General features: G+C 36.3%; 3 protein-coding genes across 3 annotated transcripts; 1 reads left to right on the forward strand and 2 right to left on the reverse strand.

Moving 5' to 3' along the window:
* The first annotated feature begins 1,090 nt into the window (after positions 1-1,090).
* Positions 1,091-4,269, forward strand: LOC123883694 (protein FAR1-RELATED SEQUENCE 11-like). Its single transcript, XM_045932599.1, has 4 exons — positions 1,091-2,025; positions 2,306-2,749; positions 2,908-3,815; positions 3,897-4,269. The coding sequence occupies exons 1-4, from the start codon at positions 1,123-1,125 to the stop codon at positions 3,928-3,930; spliced, it is 2,289 nt and encodes a 762-aa protein (XP_045788555.1). The 5' UTR covers positions 1,091-1,122; the 3' UTR covers positions 3,931-4,269.
* A 1,080-nt stretch (positions 4,270-5,349) lies between these two features.
* Positions 5,350-6,650, reverse strand: LOC123883695. Its single transcript, XM_045932600.1, has 2 exons — positions 6,559-6,650; positions 5,350-6,001 (listed from the first exon to the last, which is right to left on the reverse strand). Exons 1-2 carry the CDS (start codon positions 6,595-6,597, stop codon positions 5,489-5,491), a joined length of 552 nt encoding a protein of 183 aa, XP_045788556.1. The 5' UTR covers positions 6,598-6,650; the 3' UTR covers positions 5,350-5,488.
* LOC123886184 lies at positions 6,611-7,711 on the reverse strand. The gene is made up of 5 exons (XM_045935518.1): positions 7,495-7,711; positions 7,022-7,264; positions 6,769-6,946; positions 6,664-6,684; positions 6,611-6,616 (listed from the first exon to the last, which is right to left on the reverse strand). Exons 2-5 carry the CDS (start codon positions 7,186-7,188, stop codon positions 6,611-6,613), a joined length of 372 nt encoding a protein of 123 aa, XP_045791474.1. The 5' UTR covers positions 7,189-7,264; positions 7,495-7,711.
* Positions 7,712-18,763: the final 11,052 nt, after the last annotated feature.

Raw genomic sequence — 18,763 nt, forward strand, 5'->3', positions numbered from 1 at the left:
TGTGCAAATATTAATTTAAAGTCAATTATTAATGATTTCAAACTTGATACATGTATTTTAATGTTTATGCATTTTAATTTTTCGATGATCAACTTTATGCGCTTATTATGACTTAAATTTTTGTATGCAATATAATTTCCGTATTTAATTTATAATCTATAATTTTTTATAATTGCTGATTCGAGTTTTTTCTTTTTCTACTCCTTCCACTATATATATATATATATATATATATATATATATATATATATATAGGGGTTTTCTAACTTAGACCCTAGTTAGGTCTAAGTTAGCAAGGTGCACCTTTTGAGTTAGACACAAATACCCCAATAACTATTAATTAATTAGAAGGATATAGAAGGGCAGTGATGTCATTGTAACTGTTTTTTTTAGCGCGCCCCCCATAGCTCTTCTTTTCGCGCCCCCCATTTCTACAGAACACAATTACTGTAGAAGCTCAAATCAACGCGCCACACGCGCCCCCAAATCGCAACCCAACTCTTCACCATCGCCGTCATCATCATCTTCATCATCGTGCAATCACCATCACCATCGCCGAACAAGCTACGCCAAGGTTCATCGTCGTGCAATCACCATCACCATCCCAAATATTCGTATGTTTTCATCTTCAACATCATCATTCACATAGATAGTTCATGAATGCATACCATCACAATTTCATCTTCAACACTTCATTACTACGTTTCGTTTGCTATATTGATTAGTTAAACTTATGTGTTTCGTTTCCATCTATGTGATTTCTGCAACAATCATACATGCTCCTGTTTGTTTTCTCATGAACAATCATCTATGTGATTTCTGCAACAATCATACATGCGTTTCGTTTGCTATATGTGCATGATTTATGCTCCTGTTTATTTTTCATGAACTATGAAATTGTGCGTTTATTTTGATTTTATGAAATTATGTGATGGTAGAATGGTTTCAGATTCTTGTACTCTGAAACCATTTTGATGATATAATGGTTTCAGATAATTGATGCATTTTTTTTGATCTGTTTTATGGTTTTTTTTGTGCTGATTTTGAGTTCATATGATTTTTGAGTTATGAATTGATATGTTATTACTTTGATATGTTCAGATTTAAACTATAAGATTAGACATGTCGACTGAAGTACGGGATGAAGTTGATATTGATGAAATTGAACTTCTTACAAATGTTGATTTCCCTCAAATATTTGATAGTGATGATGATGCTTATAATTTTTACTCTTCGTTTGCACAAAGAATTGGTTTCTCAATTAGACGTCATCACGTTTATAGAAACACTACTGATGAGGGAAATCCACAAACAGTTTACAAAAGAGAGTTCGTTTGCCATCGATCCGGGGTTTCTAAACCAGTCAAAGTTAATGAACTGGAAAGTCAAAGGAAACGGAAAGCTTCAAGGTGTAGTTGTAGTGCGAGATTGGTGGTTGCTAAAGAGACAATTGGATCGGAAGAAAAATGGGTGGTAATATATTTCAACAATGTCCACAACCATGATTTGTTAGATGAGAAAGAGGTTCAATTTCTCCCTGCTTATCGTAACATCCCGGTTGTTGACCAAAACCGTATACTAATGATGCATAAAGCTGGTTGTTCCATTAATGTCACAATGAGATTGCTTGAATTAGAGAAAGGAATAGATGTAGGTAGTCTACCATTTATGGATAAAGATATTAGGAATTTCCTTCAAAACCAAAATGGTATTGACAAACAAAATGATGCTTTAGATGTCTTGAAATTGTGTAAAGGGTTGAAAGAGTTAGATGATGCCTTCCAATATGATTACACAATAGATGAGAATAAGAAGTTGGAACACATTATTTGGGCATTTGGTGATTCAATCCGTGCATATGAATCTTTCGGGGATGTGGTTGTCTTTGATACTACTTATCGAATAAATCGTTATGATATGCCACTTGGAATATGGCTTGGAGTTGACAATCATGGGAATTCAGTTTTTTTTGGTTGTGTTCTATTACGAAATGAGAAGATTTCTTCCTTCACATGGGCTTTAAAGGTAAATATCTATTTAAATTAGATTTGTTATTCAATTCTGGCTTTCATTAAACCACATGGGGATGTGGTTTCATTAAATTGACTTTTCTTTCAACTAGTGGAAGTTTGTCTGAACCTTTTATCACAATTGTACACTGAAACCATTCAACAAGACAAATGGTTTCAATGTATAACTTACTGAAACCATTTTACAAGAGTAATGGTTTCAGTGTACAAGAGTAATTAGATTTGTGTTTCAATTCTGAACTTTGACTGTTAATATCTTATTTCAATATTTTCAGAATTTCCTAGCTTTTGTCAAAGGAAAGAATCCACAAACAATTCTTACAGATCAAGATCCCTCGCTTAAAGAAGCCATTGCAAATGAATTTCCGAACACAAAACATGCCTTTTGCATATGGCACATCTTGGCAAAGTTGCCAAGTTGGTTTTCGTTTGTATTAGGTGCAAGATATAATGACTTTAAATCTGAGTTTTTCAAGGTGTACCATTTAGATTGTGAAGATGATTTTGAACAATATTGGAAATCCATGGTTGCACAATTTGGTCTAAGTAACGATATACATATTAAATTGTTGTATTCTCTTCGCCAACGATGGGCTCTACCTTATTTGAAGGACTTTTTTTTTGCTGGGATGACAACAACTGGACGTTCGGAATCGATAAATTCATATATAAAACACTTCTTGGATGCCAAAACAAGTTTGACTGATTTTATTACTAGGGTATGAACTTAACTTTTTTTTTTTATGCAAGTTATGATCTTACTCAAGTACTCTGTTTCAGTATTGACTATATCATTGGATAAAAGTACTGAATTGGTGTTAAAGTTATGATCCTACTAAGTTATGATCTTACTCAACTATTGTTGTATTTTTGGTAGGTTGGTGTTGCTGTCCAAATTAGGAATCAAGTTGGAGAGGAAGCAAGAATGCGTCAAAAGTATCATAATCATCTACTTAAAACAAGTTTTCCAATGGAGGAACATGTTGCATCTATACTCACACCTTATGCTTTTGGGTTGATTCAAATTGAGATTGAGTTATCTACAAAATACGCTGCAACTGAAACAAACAGTGGCTCTTTTATTGTGAAGCATCACACCAAAGATGATGGAGGTCGTCTTGTAACTTGGATAGAAGGTCAAGAATCAATTCGTTGCTCTTGTAAGGAATTTGAGTTTTCTGGAATATTGTGCAGGCATGCTATTCGAGTGCTTCTAATGAAAAATTATTTTCACATACCTTCAAAGTATCTTCCTTTTCGATGGAGACGTGAAAGTTCATTGATCCCAAGATCTAGGCACATAGTAAACAACAATGATGTCTCCTCTTCTGAGTTTCATTCTCTGATTCAATGTCTTGAATATGAATCTTTAAAAACAAAAGAACGGAAACAAATTGCTACTAAAGGGTTGGAGGATCTTATCCGAGAGATAAAAGGAATGTCCGAAAGTCATGAAGATCAAATTGGTTTGGAAGTTGTTCCAAATAATGATGAATGTGATGTTGGAATTCCAGTTAGAACTAGAAGCAAAGGTCGACCAAAAGGTTCAAAGGCAAAAGTAGTAGTTGAAGTTGTTTCAAATAATGATGAATGTGATGTTGGAAATCCAGTTAGAACCAAAAGCAAAGGTCGACCAAAACGATCAAGGCCAAAAGGAGGAGTTGAAGCTGCAACCAAGATTCGCCATTGTCTTTTTCCGAATTGTGGTGCAACCGGCCATGACACACGGAATTGTCCAAACAAAAGGAAACATAATGACATGTTGCCTAATGAATCACCTAATGTGTAAGTTTTACTTGAATGAAAAGAATGAATTGTTGTTTTTTTTTCAATGCTAATATTGACTGTTTGTTTTTCTTATGATAGGTTCAAAAAGGGCTGGAGAAATTCATCTAATTAATAGTCAAAAAAGGCTTCGAGGATGTAATGGATAAAAGTGATGATAGTAATTCAACAGAGATGTGTTTCATGTTTTCTGGTGTGGTTTTAGTAGTGGGAGTAGTAGCTATAATACAATGATATAGTGTTGACTATATCATTGGATAAAAGTACTAAGTTGCTTTTCATTAACTAGTCTTATAGTTCTCTTTAATTGATGTAATGAGATGTTAAAGTTTGTTTTATTGGTATCATAATATGTTCAAGTGTTATTTTTTCAATCGGCCGAATATAAATATGATGTTAATGTTTTGGTATGCTGTTAAATTTTGCATAATGCTATGAAACCATTTAACTGTAATAATGGTTTCAGTGTATAACGGTATGAAACCATTTAACTAGAAAAATGGTTTCATTAAACTAATACGTTTTTCTTGAAACAGATATACCCATGACTAGCATGACTAGCTTTTAAACATTAAACTAGCTATGAAACCATTTAACTGTAATAATGGTTGCAGCTAAAATAAATACTAAAATTATGTATAATGCTATGAAACCATTTAACTGTACTAATGGTTTCAGTGTATAACGCTATGAAACCATTTAACTAGAAAAATGGTTTCATTAACTTCATAGTTAAAAAGAAAAAGTTATATATTTTAATGACAGAAAAGAGAGAAGATATAAGAGGTTCAGAATATATCAAAAAGAGCGAAAATACTAATTATAAGTGGCAAAAAATAATAGTAACATTTTACTGGTTTAAAATTAGGACCACGTGGTATTCTAACAACTACTCAAAGTATAATAGCAGCAGAATTCTAGCTACAGTATAGCATGGGGTTGTGTTAAGTTAGATTTTTCATCAGATAAGGTAACATTTTTTGCTTACTGAAACAAACACAGCCATGGTTGAAGCTTCAGGGATGAGAATGATGATGATGTTCACCAACACAACCACTGTTATTCCTGCTTTCAACCCAACAATTCACAGAACAGGTCTCTGTCAACTCAAACTAAACCATTTATGGAAACTATTCCTTGGGGATGTGAAACTGATTCACTTGAAAGTTCAACTTCTCTTGAGAAATGGCTTTCAGAGTCAGGTCTTCCATCTCAGAAGATGGCTATCGATAAAGTTGATGTTGGAGAGAGAGGACTTGTTTACTGGTTTAAAATTAGGACCATTTACATGTAATAATGGTTGTAGCTAAAATAAATACTAAAATTATGTATAATGCTATGAAACCATTTAACTGTACTAATGGTTTAAGTGTATAATGCTATGAAACCATTTAACTGTACTAATGGTTTCAGTGTATAACGCTATGAAACCATTTACCTGTACTAATGATTTCAGTGTATAACGCTATCAAAAAGAGCGAAAATACTAATTATAAGTGGCAAAAAATAATAGTAAATTCAAACAACCTCAATCTGAAACAACTACATTAGTTATACATTAATCCAGAAATTCAAATTCATAATCCAGAAATTCAAATTCAGAAACAACCTCAATCTGAAACAACTACATTAGTTATACATAATCCAGAAATTCAAATTCAGAAATTCAGACATCATCCTAGCTTTTGAGTCAGTTCTTCACAGTAAGAAGTTGCATTCTTTTCCACTTTGTGTCTTATTGAATTGCTGGAGTCGGTTAAAATTGTGGACAATATCCCAATTCTTAAGTCCATCACCCTTGCAATTTTGTCTCGCTTTCCGAGTTGGCTCCAATTTTTGAAAGACTCCATTTGGGTGTAATGGTCACCTTGCCATTCTTCAAGGAACTTCATGCAGAATACTCCACAATTGTCTTTATCAATTTGAGTTGGCATTTTTGGAGATTCCCAACTAAATTTGCTAAAGTGGAAAGGGAATGGCATTTTTTTATGAGTATACAATCCTATAAGAAATGCATTCACCTCATTCAACCATACATCAAACATCTTTTTGTATATATTTGGTGGGTCCAAATTCAACTTATCTCCATACATGCTGTTTAGGAATTGGAATCTGTGGCTTTTCAAATTGACAACAAAGCACACATAATGACTCCCTGGATTGCCAATCAATACCGGCGTCATGATCTGTTTAAAAGCACACAAAATATATTAGGATGCTTAAAAAAATGGAACAAAATTGAGCATATAACTCAAACTGGAAGTTTGCCTGAAACAAGAATAAACATCTTTTTTTCCCCTGAATCAGAAGACTCACAGCTAGCCCCTAAATCTTAGGTTTATTAGCAATGATTTATGTACTTACTTATTGCCACATCTAAACTGTAATTTTAATTAGAAGGTACTACAATTGCAAGTGTTTAACATAACCAGAAATGATTACTTAAATGTATTTATTAGAACTTGGTAAAGATTACCTTTAATTAACCATAAGACTAAACCGTAAGATATTGAAACCATTTAATAAGACTAATGGTTTCAATGTATAACTTATTGAAACCATTTAACAAGATTAATGGTTTATTGTATAACATATCCAATGAAACCACTAGTATATCCAACGAAACCACTAGTGTTGTTAAATGACTTCAATAATTAACCTATTAGTTTGGTTAATTATACACAATTGACATTTAATAGACTTTTTCATAATTAAAGCAACTAATAGTCGGGGAAGGACTTACGTATTCCAGACTTGTAGGGTCAATTTTCTTCCAATCCATGTACTTGAACCATTTAAGTCTTGCAATGAAGTTATTGAACGCAGCTGGTTGCTCCATTTCAAGTGCATCCGGTCTTTCCATGTATTGCTGTTTATATGAAATGAGTAAAATCAATTCCAAAAAAACTTAAAAGTAAGTAAACTATTAATATTCATGGAATATAATCCGTACATAATTGATATATTGTGTAACAAGCCTTGTCATTTGTCCTTTTCGTTGCCTCCAATTCAAGTAATTTACCCAACTATTTACAACAAAGCAACTGATCCATTCATCTTTGTTTAGAGTCCATAACTCTTTCCGTTGTAGAGTGAAGTCATGTGATTTGGAGCAGTAGAGAATTTCCTCCCTATATAATTATCAAGCAGTTAGGATTTGTAGTCACCTATTCTAATCACAATATTTTAAAATGATTTTGACTTACTCATCAATTGAACTGCTCCATGCATAGGTGCATATATCCTTCTGCAATTTAGTTGCAGTTGACTCGTAGACAGCAGTATCATATGGGCTTGTAAGGTACTTTGATTTCTTCACAGCTCGTCTACGTTCAGGATATGTGCGATCCTCCTTTTCATGCTTCCTCTTCATTCTAGTTGGCTTAACAGTGTCCGCTTGACTCAAGTCAATGATTTCATCAACCAACACCGTCCTTAACGGAGTTGCCCTGCCAAATAAATGCCATAGCTGTTATTTTGCAGAATTGTGGAGAATTTAATTAATGAAACCATTTTTCTAGTTAAATGGTTTCATAGCGTTATACACCGAAACCATTATCATAGTTAAATGGTTTCAGAGCTATTTTAATGTTTAAAAGCTGGTCCTGTGTATATCTGTTTCAAAAAAATCTATTAGTATAATGAAATCATTTCATATAAAGGAACTGTTGATTCTTACTCTACAACAACATTTTCACAGTATTCTGATGATGGATCAAAATACTGTGGATACTGCAGTATTGTTTCTTGTGTAACAGAGAGTGGTGGTTGTGGTCCTTGCCCATCATCTGCTTCCTCATCATCTGCAGTATTGTTTCTTTTTTTAACTGATGCTTTATACCTTAGACTTTTTTTACCAACATTTCCCTCATCAGCTCCACATCCGACATCCTTCTTCTCATGTTTCTCTTCATCAGTTTTCTCATCCTTCTTGTCATCCTTCCCATCCTTCTTTTCATCATTCTTCTCATCCTTCTTCTCATCCTTCTTCTCATGTTTCTTTTCATCAGTTTTCTCATCCTTCTTGTCATCCTTCTCATCATTCTTTTCATCATTTTTCTCACCCTTCTTCTCCATCCTGAAACAAGTGTTAAAGATATGGTATAAGATGTTAGAATATTATCTAAGGATATTCTACAAAATATAAATTTTATAATATTCCTTAATATTCTACCATTTATCAAGAAAAATGGTTTCAGTATATAACTTACTGAAACTATTTATATTTAAAAAACAAACTGAAACAAAATACTAGTCATTACTTACCCTGCATCAAAATATTGTGGATACTGCAGTATTGTTTCTTGTGTACCAGAGAGTGGTGGTTGTTTTCCTTGTCCATCATCTGCTTCCTCATCTCCTACATTGGGAATTACTTTTCTTCTGTTAGCTGATGATTTATATCTTAGACCTTGTTTCCTAACATTTCCCTCATCAATATTTGCCTGTTCATTTCCAACTTTTTGTTCAGCTGCCCCATCTTTACCTTCAGCTAACCTTCTTTCCAATATTTCAGCAGCTCTATTATAGATCATTATACAGGACCTACAGTGATTAAGATGCATCGGTGCCTGCATACAAACAATTATTAACATAACCGGGTTCACAATACTAATAATTATACAAAATAATAAGAACTTGTAAGACCCGTAATTCCACAGTACCTTTTGCGTGAAGAAAATAAGTAATGGCTAAGGAATTTAGGGTTTTTGGTTAAGTGTTTTTGTGAGTATCGTCGCAATAATAGGATTTTGGCTGAGTTTAAGTCTGTTTTGTGCTCGTGCGCTGAAAAGGCACAGACTTTTGGGCTGTAATCCTCTTTTATGTATGAGAAGGTTTATGCAAATTCAGAATGACGAGTTTTGGATTATTCTCGCTTTTGGAAAAACGAGTATAAATTTTACCCGCTGACGTAAAATTTTACAGTTTCAGAATTCAGTAAAATTTTAGATGGAGGATTTATATATCTGCGCGAGTTAGGATATGTCCTGAGAATATTTTTAAGAGTTAGGGAAGAAAATTACAGTCGCGGAAAAAGATTCGGCGATAAGTTTTGGAAATCGTTTACGGAGGACTTTTAGGTTTTAGATTTTCTGTCTGTGCAAGTTTGGTCCGTAACCGAAGCGTGACTCGTCTATGAGGCGAAGACTTTTAGAACCATATGAGAATATCTAAAGTGGATGGGATTTGCTTGATCCAATGGTGAGGGTTTTTCATGGCTTTAGTTGCACTTTTGATCCAATGGCTAGGAATGACCAAGACCAATGTATAGTAAGGAGGTTTAGCTTCTTTGGGGACTTAGAAAAATCTGAATTTTTCCATTTCTCTTCCTCTCCAAACCGTGAAGCCATCCCCCATTTTCATATCTTCACCAAATTTTCATTTCATCATCAAATCCTTCCTTTTCAAGCTCTTTGGAACCTAGACTTGCTAAGGGAATCACTTCACTTAAGGTAACTAGTCTTCTCCTTTCTTTTGCTTGGTTAAAACTCATGATTCTAGGAATTTTTGGGTTATGTTCTTGAGAATTAGTTTTCTAGAAATTAGTTTTGGTTGTTTGTGGTTCTAGGGAAGTGTTTAGGAGTAGTTTATAGGCTTGTTTAAGCTTGGCACATGTTGATTTCCATGGTGATTAAAACTTTCATGAAATCTTTTGTTAGGGTTTGAAAAATTGATTTGAATTGCTCATAACTTTAAAAATTTGTGTTGTGCTTTTATTTTTGGTGTTGTTTATGAGCTTAGTAGAGAAATGGATGTTAGATTATGGCTTTAATTTTGTGAAACAAGGAAAAATAATTTTGAGTGTGTTCTTGAGGATTTTATGAACATATTTTTAGAAACTTTTGTTTTGATGCTCAAAGTGGTTTGGTTGATCAATTCCATGGCCATGTGAACTAATAGATGCTAGCTAGGACTTTGCATTGGAAAATTTTGAGTGTGGTCCTTATTTTCAAAACTTTTGGTCATGAGAAATTTCGGAAAAGTGTGGGAGAGGTTTCAAAATTTGTCAGGGCTTTGAGGGAGGCACAATGGTGGCCTAGGGCGAATTACCATGCAAAAATTTTTGGGAAAAAAATGGTTTTAGTGTTGTATGTGTGTTAAAGAACCTAAAATTGAATTTTCGAAATTTGAGGCTTTGCCCGGAAAATTTTTTGGGGCTTGGATTAGTAACTCGGGGGTATTATGGGATATTACCATGCCCTCGGAAGCGAAAAATTTTGAGCGGAAGGGCCACTTTGTTTTTCAAGGGCAGAACCTAGAGCTTGTGTGGGGGGGGAAAATTGTGAAATTTTTCTAAGTCCACAATTTTGTGAAAAATGAGCATGCTTTGATGAAATGATCATAGGTGGGTCAAAGTTTGATTATAGGATTGTATTTGGAAAGAAAAACTTGAAACTTGCGACGCAAGAAAAACTCGATTATTTTGTCGAGATATTTTCGTAAAATTTTTAGGTTGTTTTCAAGTGTTTTGGTAGTGTATGAAAGTGTCCTTTGAAGTTTAAAACCATAGAGAGCAATGGTATGCTTTGAAAATGAAAATTTGTGGGAGAATGCCTTGATTTCTCAATTCTGGACGAACTGTGCAGGGGCATTTTCGTCCATTTAAAATTGTTTCAGTTCCCTCAAAACTTAACCATTTGATCCGTCTTTTCGAGACGATGAATTTGGCGTATGGTTCGTCTCGATCGGACAAGAGTTGAATTAGTTATGGTCATTTTAGTTTGAAAACTATTTTGTCGAAAATGTGTTTGTTTTGTGAAAAATAGTGTATTTAACTTCGGGAATTTTTAATCACTATGGGGAGGACTCGAAAACACAATCCGAGAGTGTTAGGAAGTGCCTTAGACACCTCTAGACCTTTGTTGATAGGTTTAGTTTCGTTGAGATATTTTGGGAGAAACTTATGGATTGTACGTTGCTTATTTTAGGGCGCGCGAAAGTGTAGAATTGTTCGAAGTTGTTTGAAATTGGAGCTTGCCGAGGTAAGGGCACCTTCTTACTTCCGTATTAAATTCCGTCGATAGCGTAGTTGTATGCTTGTTGTTGTGAATGCTTTGTGTGTTTGTTTGTGCACTATTTGTGAGTGCTTGGCATGTTTGTATTATGTATTCTCGATATGAGTTCGTGATGAATACATGAGGTTACTTGTCTGACATAGTATTTGATGAAATATATGTGTTGACATGCTTGTTGGGAGATTACATATGATTGTGATAATATATGTATTGTGGTTGCATTGGTATAGATAAGGGTATCGTATGCTCATGCGTCCATGGTAAGAGGTGGTTGCGGGAGTGGACCCCGGGTTGTGATTGCGGGAGCGGATCCACCCAAATGTTTGAGGGATTTTACGAGGTGTGATTGCGGGAGTGGATCCACCTTAATCCTACGGGATTCTTGTTGAGTTCAATACGTGGTTGCGGGGGTGGGCCACGAGGTGTGATTGCGGGAGTGGATCCACCTTAATTTTTGCGGGGTTTTATTGAGTTCAATACTTGGTTGCGGGAGTGGACCATGAGGTGCGATTGCGGGAGTGAATCCACCTTAACCCTTCGTGGTTTTATTGATCCTCAGTACGTGGTTGCGGGAGTGGACCATGGGGTGTGATTGCGGGAGTGGATCCACCTTAAATCCTTCGAGATTTTATTGATTAACTTTTTAGTAGGAACATGGTTGCGGGAGTGGACCATGGGGTGTGATTGCGGGAGTGGATCCACCTTAATCCTTATGGATTGTATTAATTTTTTGTACGAGTGTTTGGGTGTGTGAGACCAGTGGCGGTCGTCGCATTTGTTGTGTTAGAGGTTAGCGAGACCAGTGGGGGTTGTCGCATTCATTGCATTAGAGGTTGCATTAGGCTATGTGCGCATTTTATTTATTATGCGTGGTGTTGAGAAAATGATAAGTGTTTACTCGCTTTTATGTTGTGGTATTTGGTATTTGTATACTTGTTTCCAGTTGGTGACCCTTATTTTGCATGCCATATCGCGGGCTCCTCCCACCCCCAGACGATGGAGCGCCATCTGAGACCGTAGGCCGTGAGGACGGCGAGGACTTCGTGGACTATCCCGGAGTGTAGAGAGTAGCGCTTGTTAGGCTACATTTTTGGTTAGGCTTAGGGCCTAGTTGTTTTTTGGATGACTGTATGTCTTATACATTTATACTCAGACATGTTTAGTGCCTTTTGGCCTTGTGATATATTCGGTTCATAACTCATGTCTTTTGGTTGATGAACTTAATGTATCCGCTGTATGTAAATTATTCAGGTACACACTTTGCTTCGAGGAAGCCCTCTAATATAATGTGTTGATGTTATATTTATTTTCTATTGAATGACGAATTGCCGAGATAGCTGCGGGCGTTCACGCGCGCCATTTTATTTAAGCGTGTTGTTTTAAAAAAAAAAAAATAATACCCCTTTTTATGCTTTGAAAAAATGGGGTGTTACATTTTGGTATCAGAGCTCGGCAGTAGATCTTCAAAGGGAAAGTGTGTACATGGGTTAACAGTCTGAGGTCAGTCATATTAGAGTTAGAGTCGGGTTTAGTGAGCATAAGTGCTTGGGTTCTTATGTGTTTGTTGTCTTGAGTCAAGCATGGGTTAAATGCTTAGGTAATTGATTGTTTCTCAACCGAAACAATGTTCCCTATAGTGCTTCAGTGAGTAGGACAGTTAGCCCCTAGAGCTTTGGTCGAACTGGGTCGACGAGTGTCTCCGAATTTTCTCAGAGGCAGCGGTCCGAGGAGGATGGATTTGAGGAGAATAAGAAATGCAAGGGATTCTTGGAAGTTAGATTATTGATTAGAAGTGCATTGGACGTGGTCACTCGGAGATGTTGAGTGTGGACGAGTGGACATCATTCTTGTAAAGGATTTCAAGTAAGGACTTGATTCGGGGAACTTTTTGAAGAAAATATTGGATGTTTGCTACGGTGAGTTCGGGATGAGACTTGATGAAGTCATTTGGTTGTCAAGAAGATGCAGCCAATGAGGGATGGTGGAACAGATAACAATGTCAATTGAAATTAATTACGATGATTGGGTAATCATCGGGGCGAGCCGTATTTGAGTTAAAGTGGATGTTGCGCGTCAAGAGTGAGCGAACCTGGTGGTGTTAGATGACAGTAATACGTCGATGGGTACCTTCAAGGTTTAAGTTGAGTGTGTGAGATAGGTTGAATTCGAAAATGAGATTATTAAGGATGAATCTCGTGATAATTGAGGGTATGAGACTAAATATCACGTCGATGAGTGGCAATCTATACATAGTTCGGGAGATAGTAAGTATAGGTGTTGATGTAAGAGAAATATATAGGTAATCATTGGTTAGATAACTATAGATTTCGAGAGATGTTTTGGTAAGAATGAGGAGTTCAATTTTGGAAAGTGAATTTATGTCGATGGTATGGGATACTAGAGGTGTATGGTATGGAAATACTTAGAGAATTGTAGCAGTGTAAGCTATAATTGTTGATTATTGGCAGGTAGACCCTAAGAGAAAGTAAACATCTTGAGTAGTTTGAAGGGGTTAGTCAAGATTTGAGTAGAGGCCCGATATGGATGAACATTTAAGTTAGCGATTTCAGTCGACCGAGAGGGTTGAATAACCGAGTAGCACCTTGAAGTTATAACATCATAGGAGTTGAGGCGGAAAAGTTTTAAGTAATTCAAGTTATGGACGGAAATTTTTAGAAAATTTTCTAGAAATGTCGTGTATGAGTAAAAAAAAAAGGGATTCGTTAGTAAGAGTACTAAGACGAAGAGAGTGATAGTTGGAAGGACATTTTGTTGAGTGTTAAGAGGTAATGAGAAATTTAGATGATATGGCTAGTATTTTAAGTTCTTGAGGATTAGATTCAAGGAGTTGAATTATGTATCGAACCTATTACGGAAGTTATGGTAGTGTATGATTTATTCTTTGGTGGGTAGTCTTGAGGGGACGAGCATTAAGATTTGAGATAAGTGTCGGGCACTAGATGGATGAGTAAGATAAGTTGATTCGAAAGTTAATTATAATGACGTTCTAAGTATAAGTTTAGAGATAGTTATGCATAAAAGGCTAATAACTAGGAACATGGATGATTAATTATTTAGAGCGTTCGATTTCGAGGAATATGTTGGTTTGTACCTTAGAAAAAGGCTAGAAGTGAGTAAGAACTTTTTGAGTAAGTAGATGCGTCGAGATGAGTAGCAAGAAGTTGTGCGCGAAGTTGGTAATTGGTACTAGGAAATACTATAACTTTAGATAGTTACGACGATTAGGGATTGGTCGAACGGAGAAGCACATGGCAACGGGGCCTGTGAGAACTAAGGAATTCGCGAAAAGGATTACCTCACACATAATTTGGAAAATTATGATTGTGCGTGTATGTTGAGGAGTCGAAAGCACCACATGAACGGAGGTCATGGCGGTGTGTTTGTTATATGTGGAAGTAAAAAGGAGTTAAGTAATTGTCTATTGGAAAGAATTGAGTACAAGTGGCTGAGAGTGCTATTGTAGTCTGGTAAAGATGGTCTATGTCACCATCATGGTTGTCGGCTATCTATTGACAAATTGAGGGACTGATCACTCTTAATATGTTGTTAATAGTAGACGAAATCGTGTTGATTGGAATAGACTAGTTTTGGCCAGCTTTGGTAGTGCGTAAAGTTTTTGGAAATTCTTTTGGAGGGTAGCCCGTCGCCGTTTCGTGTGAACTTAATGAACTGGGCTATGCTGCGGAGACAAAATATGTGACCTTGGAAACAACATGTGTTGATCTAGGTTTGTGGACTTGGTAGAAAAATTTTGAGTGAGGAACTCATTGTGTTGTCTAGCTTAGCGTCTGGAGTTTGAAGCTAGTGCTACTTTGTAAAGGGTTGCGACAAGTGCACGTTGGTGTTAGTAATAATGGGATGAGTTGTTACTCTCGCTTTAGTTTCGAGGACGAAACTTCTTTTTGGTGGGTAGTAATGTAAGACCCGTAATTCCACAGTACCTTTTGCGTGAAGAAAATAAGTAATGGCTAAGGAATTTAGGGTTTTTGGTTAAGTGTTTTTGTGAGTATCGTCGCAATAATAGGATTTTGGCTGAGTTTAAGTCTGTTTTGTGCTCGTGCGCTGAAAAGGCACAGACTTTTGGGCTGTAATCCTCTTTTATGTATGAGAAGGTTTATGCAAATTCAGAATGACGAGTTTTGGATTATTCTCGCTTTTGGAAAAACGAGTATAAATTTTACCCGCTGACGTAAAATTTTACAGTTTCAGAATTCAGTAAAATTTTAGATGGAGGATTTATATATCTGCGCGAGTTAGGATATGTCCTGAGAATATTTTTAAGAGTTAGGGAAGAAAATTACAGTCGCGGAAAAAGATTCGGCGATAAGTTTTGGAAATCGTTTACGGAGGACTTTTAGGTTTTAGATTTTCTGTCTGTGCAAGTTTGGTCCGTAACCGAAGCGTGACTCGTCTATGAGGCGAAGACTTTTAGAACCATATGAGAATATCTAAAGTGGATGGGATTTGCTTGATCCAATGGTGAGGGTTTTTCATGGCTTTAGTTGCACTTTTGATCCAATGGCTAGGAATGACCAAGACCAATGTATAGTAAGGAGGTTTAGCTTCTTTGGGGACTTAGAAAAATCTGAATTTTTCCATTTCTCTTCCTCTCCAAACCGTGAAGCCATCCCCCATTTTCATATCTTCACCAAATTTTCATTTCATCATCAAATCCTTCCTTTTCAAGCTCTTTGGAACCTAGACTTGCTAAGGGAATCACTTCACTTAAGGTAACTAGTCTTCTCCTTTCTTTTGCTTGGTTAAAACTCATGATTCTAGGAATTTTTGGGTTATGTTCTTGAGAATTAGTTTTCTAGAAATTAGTTTTGGTTGTTTGTGGTTCTAGGGAAGTGTTTAGGAGTAGTTTATAGGCTTGTTTAAGCTTGGCACATGTTGATTTCCATGGTGATTAAAACTTTCATGAAATCTTTTGTTAGGGTTTGAAAAATTGATTTGAATTGCTCATAACTTTAAAAATTTGTGTTGTGCTTTTATTTTTGGTGTTGTTTATGAGCTTAGTAGAGAAATGGATGTTAGATTATGGCTTTAATTTTGTGAAACAAGGAAAAATAATTTTGAGTGTGTTCTTGAGGATTTTATGAACATATTTTTAGAAACTTTTGTTTTGATGCTCAAAGTGGTTTGGTTGATCAATTCCATGGCCATGTGAACTAATAGATGCTAGCTAGGACTTTGCATTGGAAAATTTTGAGTGTGGTCCTTATTTTCAAAACTTTTGGTCATGAGAAATTTCGGAAAAGTGTGGGAGAGGTTTCAAAATTTGTCAGGGCTTTGAGGGAGGCACAATGGTGGCCTAGGGCGAATTACCATGCAAAAATTTTTGGGAAAAAAATGGTTTTAGTGTTGTATGTGTGTTAAAGAACCTAAAATTGAATTTTCGAAATTTGAGGCTTTGCCCGGAAAATTTTTTGGGGCTTGGATTAGTAACTCGGGGGTATTATGGGATATTACCATGCCCTCGGAAGCGAAAAATTTTGAGCGGAAGGGCCACTTTGTTTTTCAAGGGCAGAACCTAGAGCTTGTGTGGGGGGGGAAAATTGTGAAATTTTTCTAAGTCCACAATTTTGTGAAAAATGAGCATGCTTTGATGAAATGATCATAGGTGGGTCAAAGTTTGATTATAGGATTGTATTTGGAAAGAAAAACTTGAAACTTGCGACGCAAGAAAAACTCGATTATTTTGTCGAGATATTTTCGTAAAATTTTTAGGTTGTTTTCAAGTGTTTTGGTAGTGTATGAAAGTGTCCTTTGAAGTTTAAAACCATAGAGAGCAATGGTATGCTTTGAAAATGAAAATTTGTGGGAGAATGCCTTGATTTCTCAATTCTGGACGAACTGTGCAGGGGCATTTTCGTCCATTTAAAATTGTTTCAGTTCCCTCAAAACTTAACCATTTGATCCGTCTTTTCGAGACGATGAATTTGGCGTATGGTTCGTCTCGATCGGACAAGAGTTGAATTAGTTATGGTCATTTTAGTTTGAAAACTATTTTGTCGAAAATGTGTTTGTTTTGTGAAAAATAGTGTATTTAACTTCGGGAATTTTTAATCACTATGGGGAGGACTCGAAAACACAATCCGAGAGTGTTAGGAAGTGCCTTAGACACCTCTAGACCTTTGTTGATAGGTTTAGTTTCGTTGAGATATTTTGGGAGAAACTTATGGATTGTACGTTGCTTATTTTAGGGCGCGCGAAAGTGTAGAATTGTTCGAAGTTGTTTGAAATTGGAGCTTGCCGAGGTAAGGGCACCTTCTTACTTCCGTATTAAATTCCGTCGATAGCGTAGTTGTATGCTTGTTGTTGTGAATGCTTTGTGTGTTTGTTTGTGCACTATTTGTGAGTGCTTGGCATGTTTGTATTATGTATTCTCGATATGAGTTCGTGATGAATACATGAGGTTACTTGTCTGACATAGTATTTGATGAAATATATGTGTTGACATGCTTGTTGGGAGATTACATATGATTGTGATAATATATGTATTGTGGTTGCATTGGTATAGATAAGGGTATCGTATGCTCATGCGTCCATGGTAAGAGGTGGTTGCGGGAGTGGACCCCGGGTTGTGATTGCGGGAGCGGATCCACCCAAATGTTTGAGGGATTTTACGAGGTGTGATTGCGGGAGTGGATCCACCTTAATCCTACGGGATTCTTGTTGAGTTCAATACGTGGTTGCGGGGGTGGGCCACGAGGTGTGATTGCGGGAGTGGATCCACCTTAATTTTTGCGGGGTTTTATTGAGTTCAATACTTGGTTGCGGGAGTGGACCATGAGGTGCGATTGCGGGAGTGAATCCACCTTAACCCTTCGTGGTTTTATTGATCCTCAGTACGTGGTTGCGGGAGTGGACCATGGGGTGTGATTGCGGGAGTGGATCCACCTTAAATCCTTCGAGATTTTATTGATTAACTTTTTAGTAGGAACATGGTTGCGGGAGTGGACCATGGGGTGTGATTGCGGGAGTGGATCCACCTTAATCCTTATGGATTGTATTAATTTTTTGTACGAGTGTTTGGGTGTGTGAGACCAGTGGCGGTCGTCGCATTTGTTGTGTTAGAGGTTAGCGAGACCAGTGGGGGTTGTCGCATTCATTGCATTAGAGGTTGCATTAGGCTATGTGCGCATTTTATTTATTATGCGTGGTGTTGAGAAAATGATAAGTGTTTACTCGCTTTTATGTTGTGGTATTTGGTATTTGTATACTTGTTTCCAGTTGGTGACCCTTATTTTGCATGCCATATCGCGGGCTCCTCCCACCCCCAGACGATGGAGCGCCATCTGAGACCGTAGGCCGTGAGGACGGCGAGGACTTCGTGGACTATCCCGGAGTGTAGAGAGTAGCGCTTGTTAGGCTACATTTTTGGTTAGGCTTAGGGCCTAGTTGTTTTTTGGATGACTGTATGTCTTATACATTTATACTCAGACATGTTTAGTGCCTTTTGGCCTTGTGATATATTCGGTTCATAACTCATGTCTTTTGGTTGATGAACTTAATGTATCCGCTGTATGTAAATTATTCAGGTACACACTTTGCTTCGAGGAAGCCCTCTAATATAATGTGTTGATGTTATATTTATTTTCTATTGAATGACGAATTGCCGAGATAGCTGCGGGCGTTCACGCGCTCCATTTTATTTAAGCGTGTTGTTTTAAAAAAAAAAAAAATAATACCCCTTTTTATGCTTTGAAATAATGGGGTGTTACAGAACTCAACCATTATACCATCACAAAAATCATCACAAAAAAAGCATAAAACAGAACAAATAAAATGTATCAACTATTTGAAACCATTTTGCTGGTATAATGGTTTCAGAGTATAGCTTATTGAAACCATTTAGCAAGATTAATGGTTTCCATATAATATTCCTTAATTGTTTAATTTCTATCT

The sequence above is a fragment of the Trifolium pratense genome, linkage group LG5, assembly GCF_020283565.1.
Source record: "Trifolium pratense cultivar HEN17-A07 linkage group LG5, ARS_RC_1.1, whole genome shotgun sequence".
NCBI lineage: Eukaryota > Viridiplantae > Streptophyta > Magnoliopsida > Fabales > Fabaceae > Trifolium > Trifolium pratense.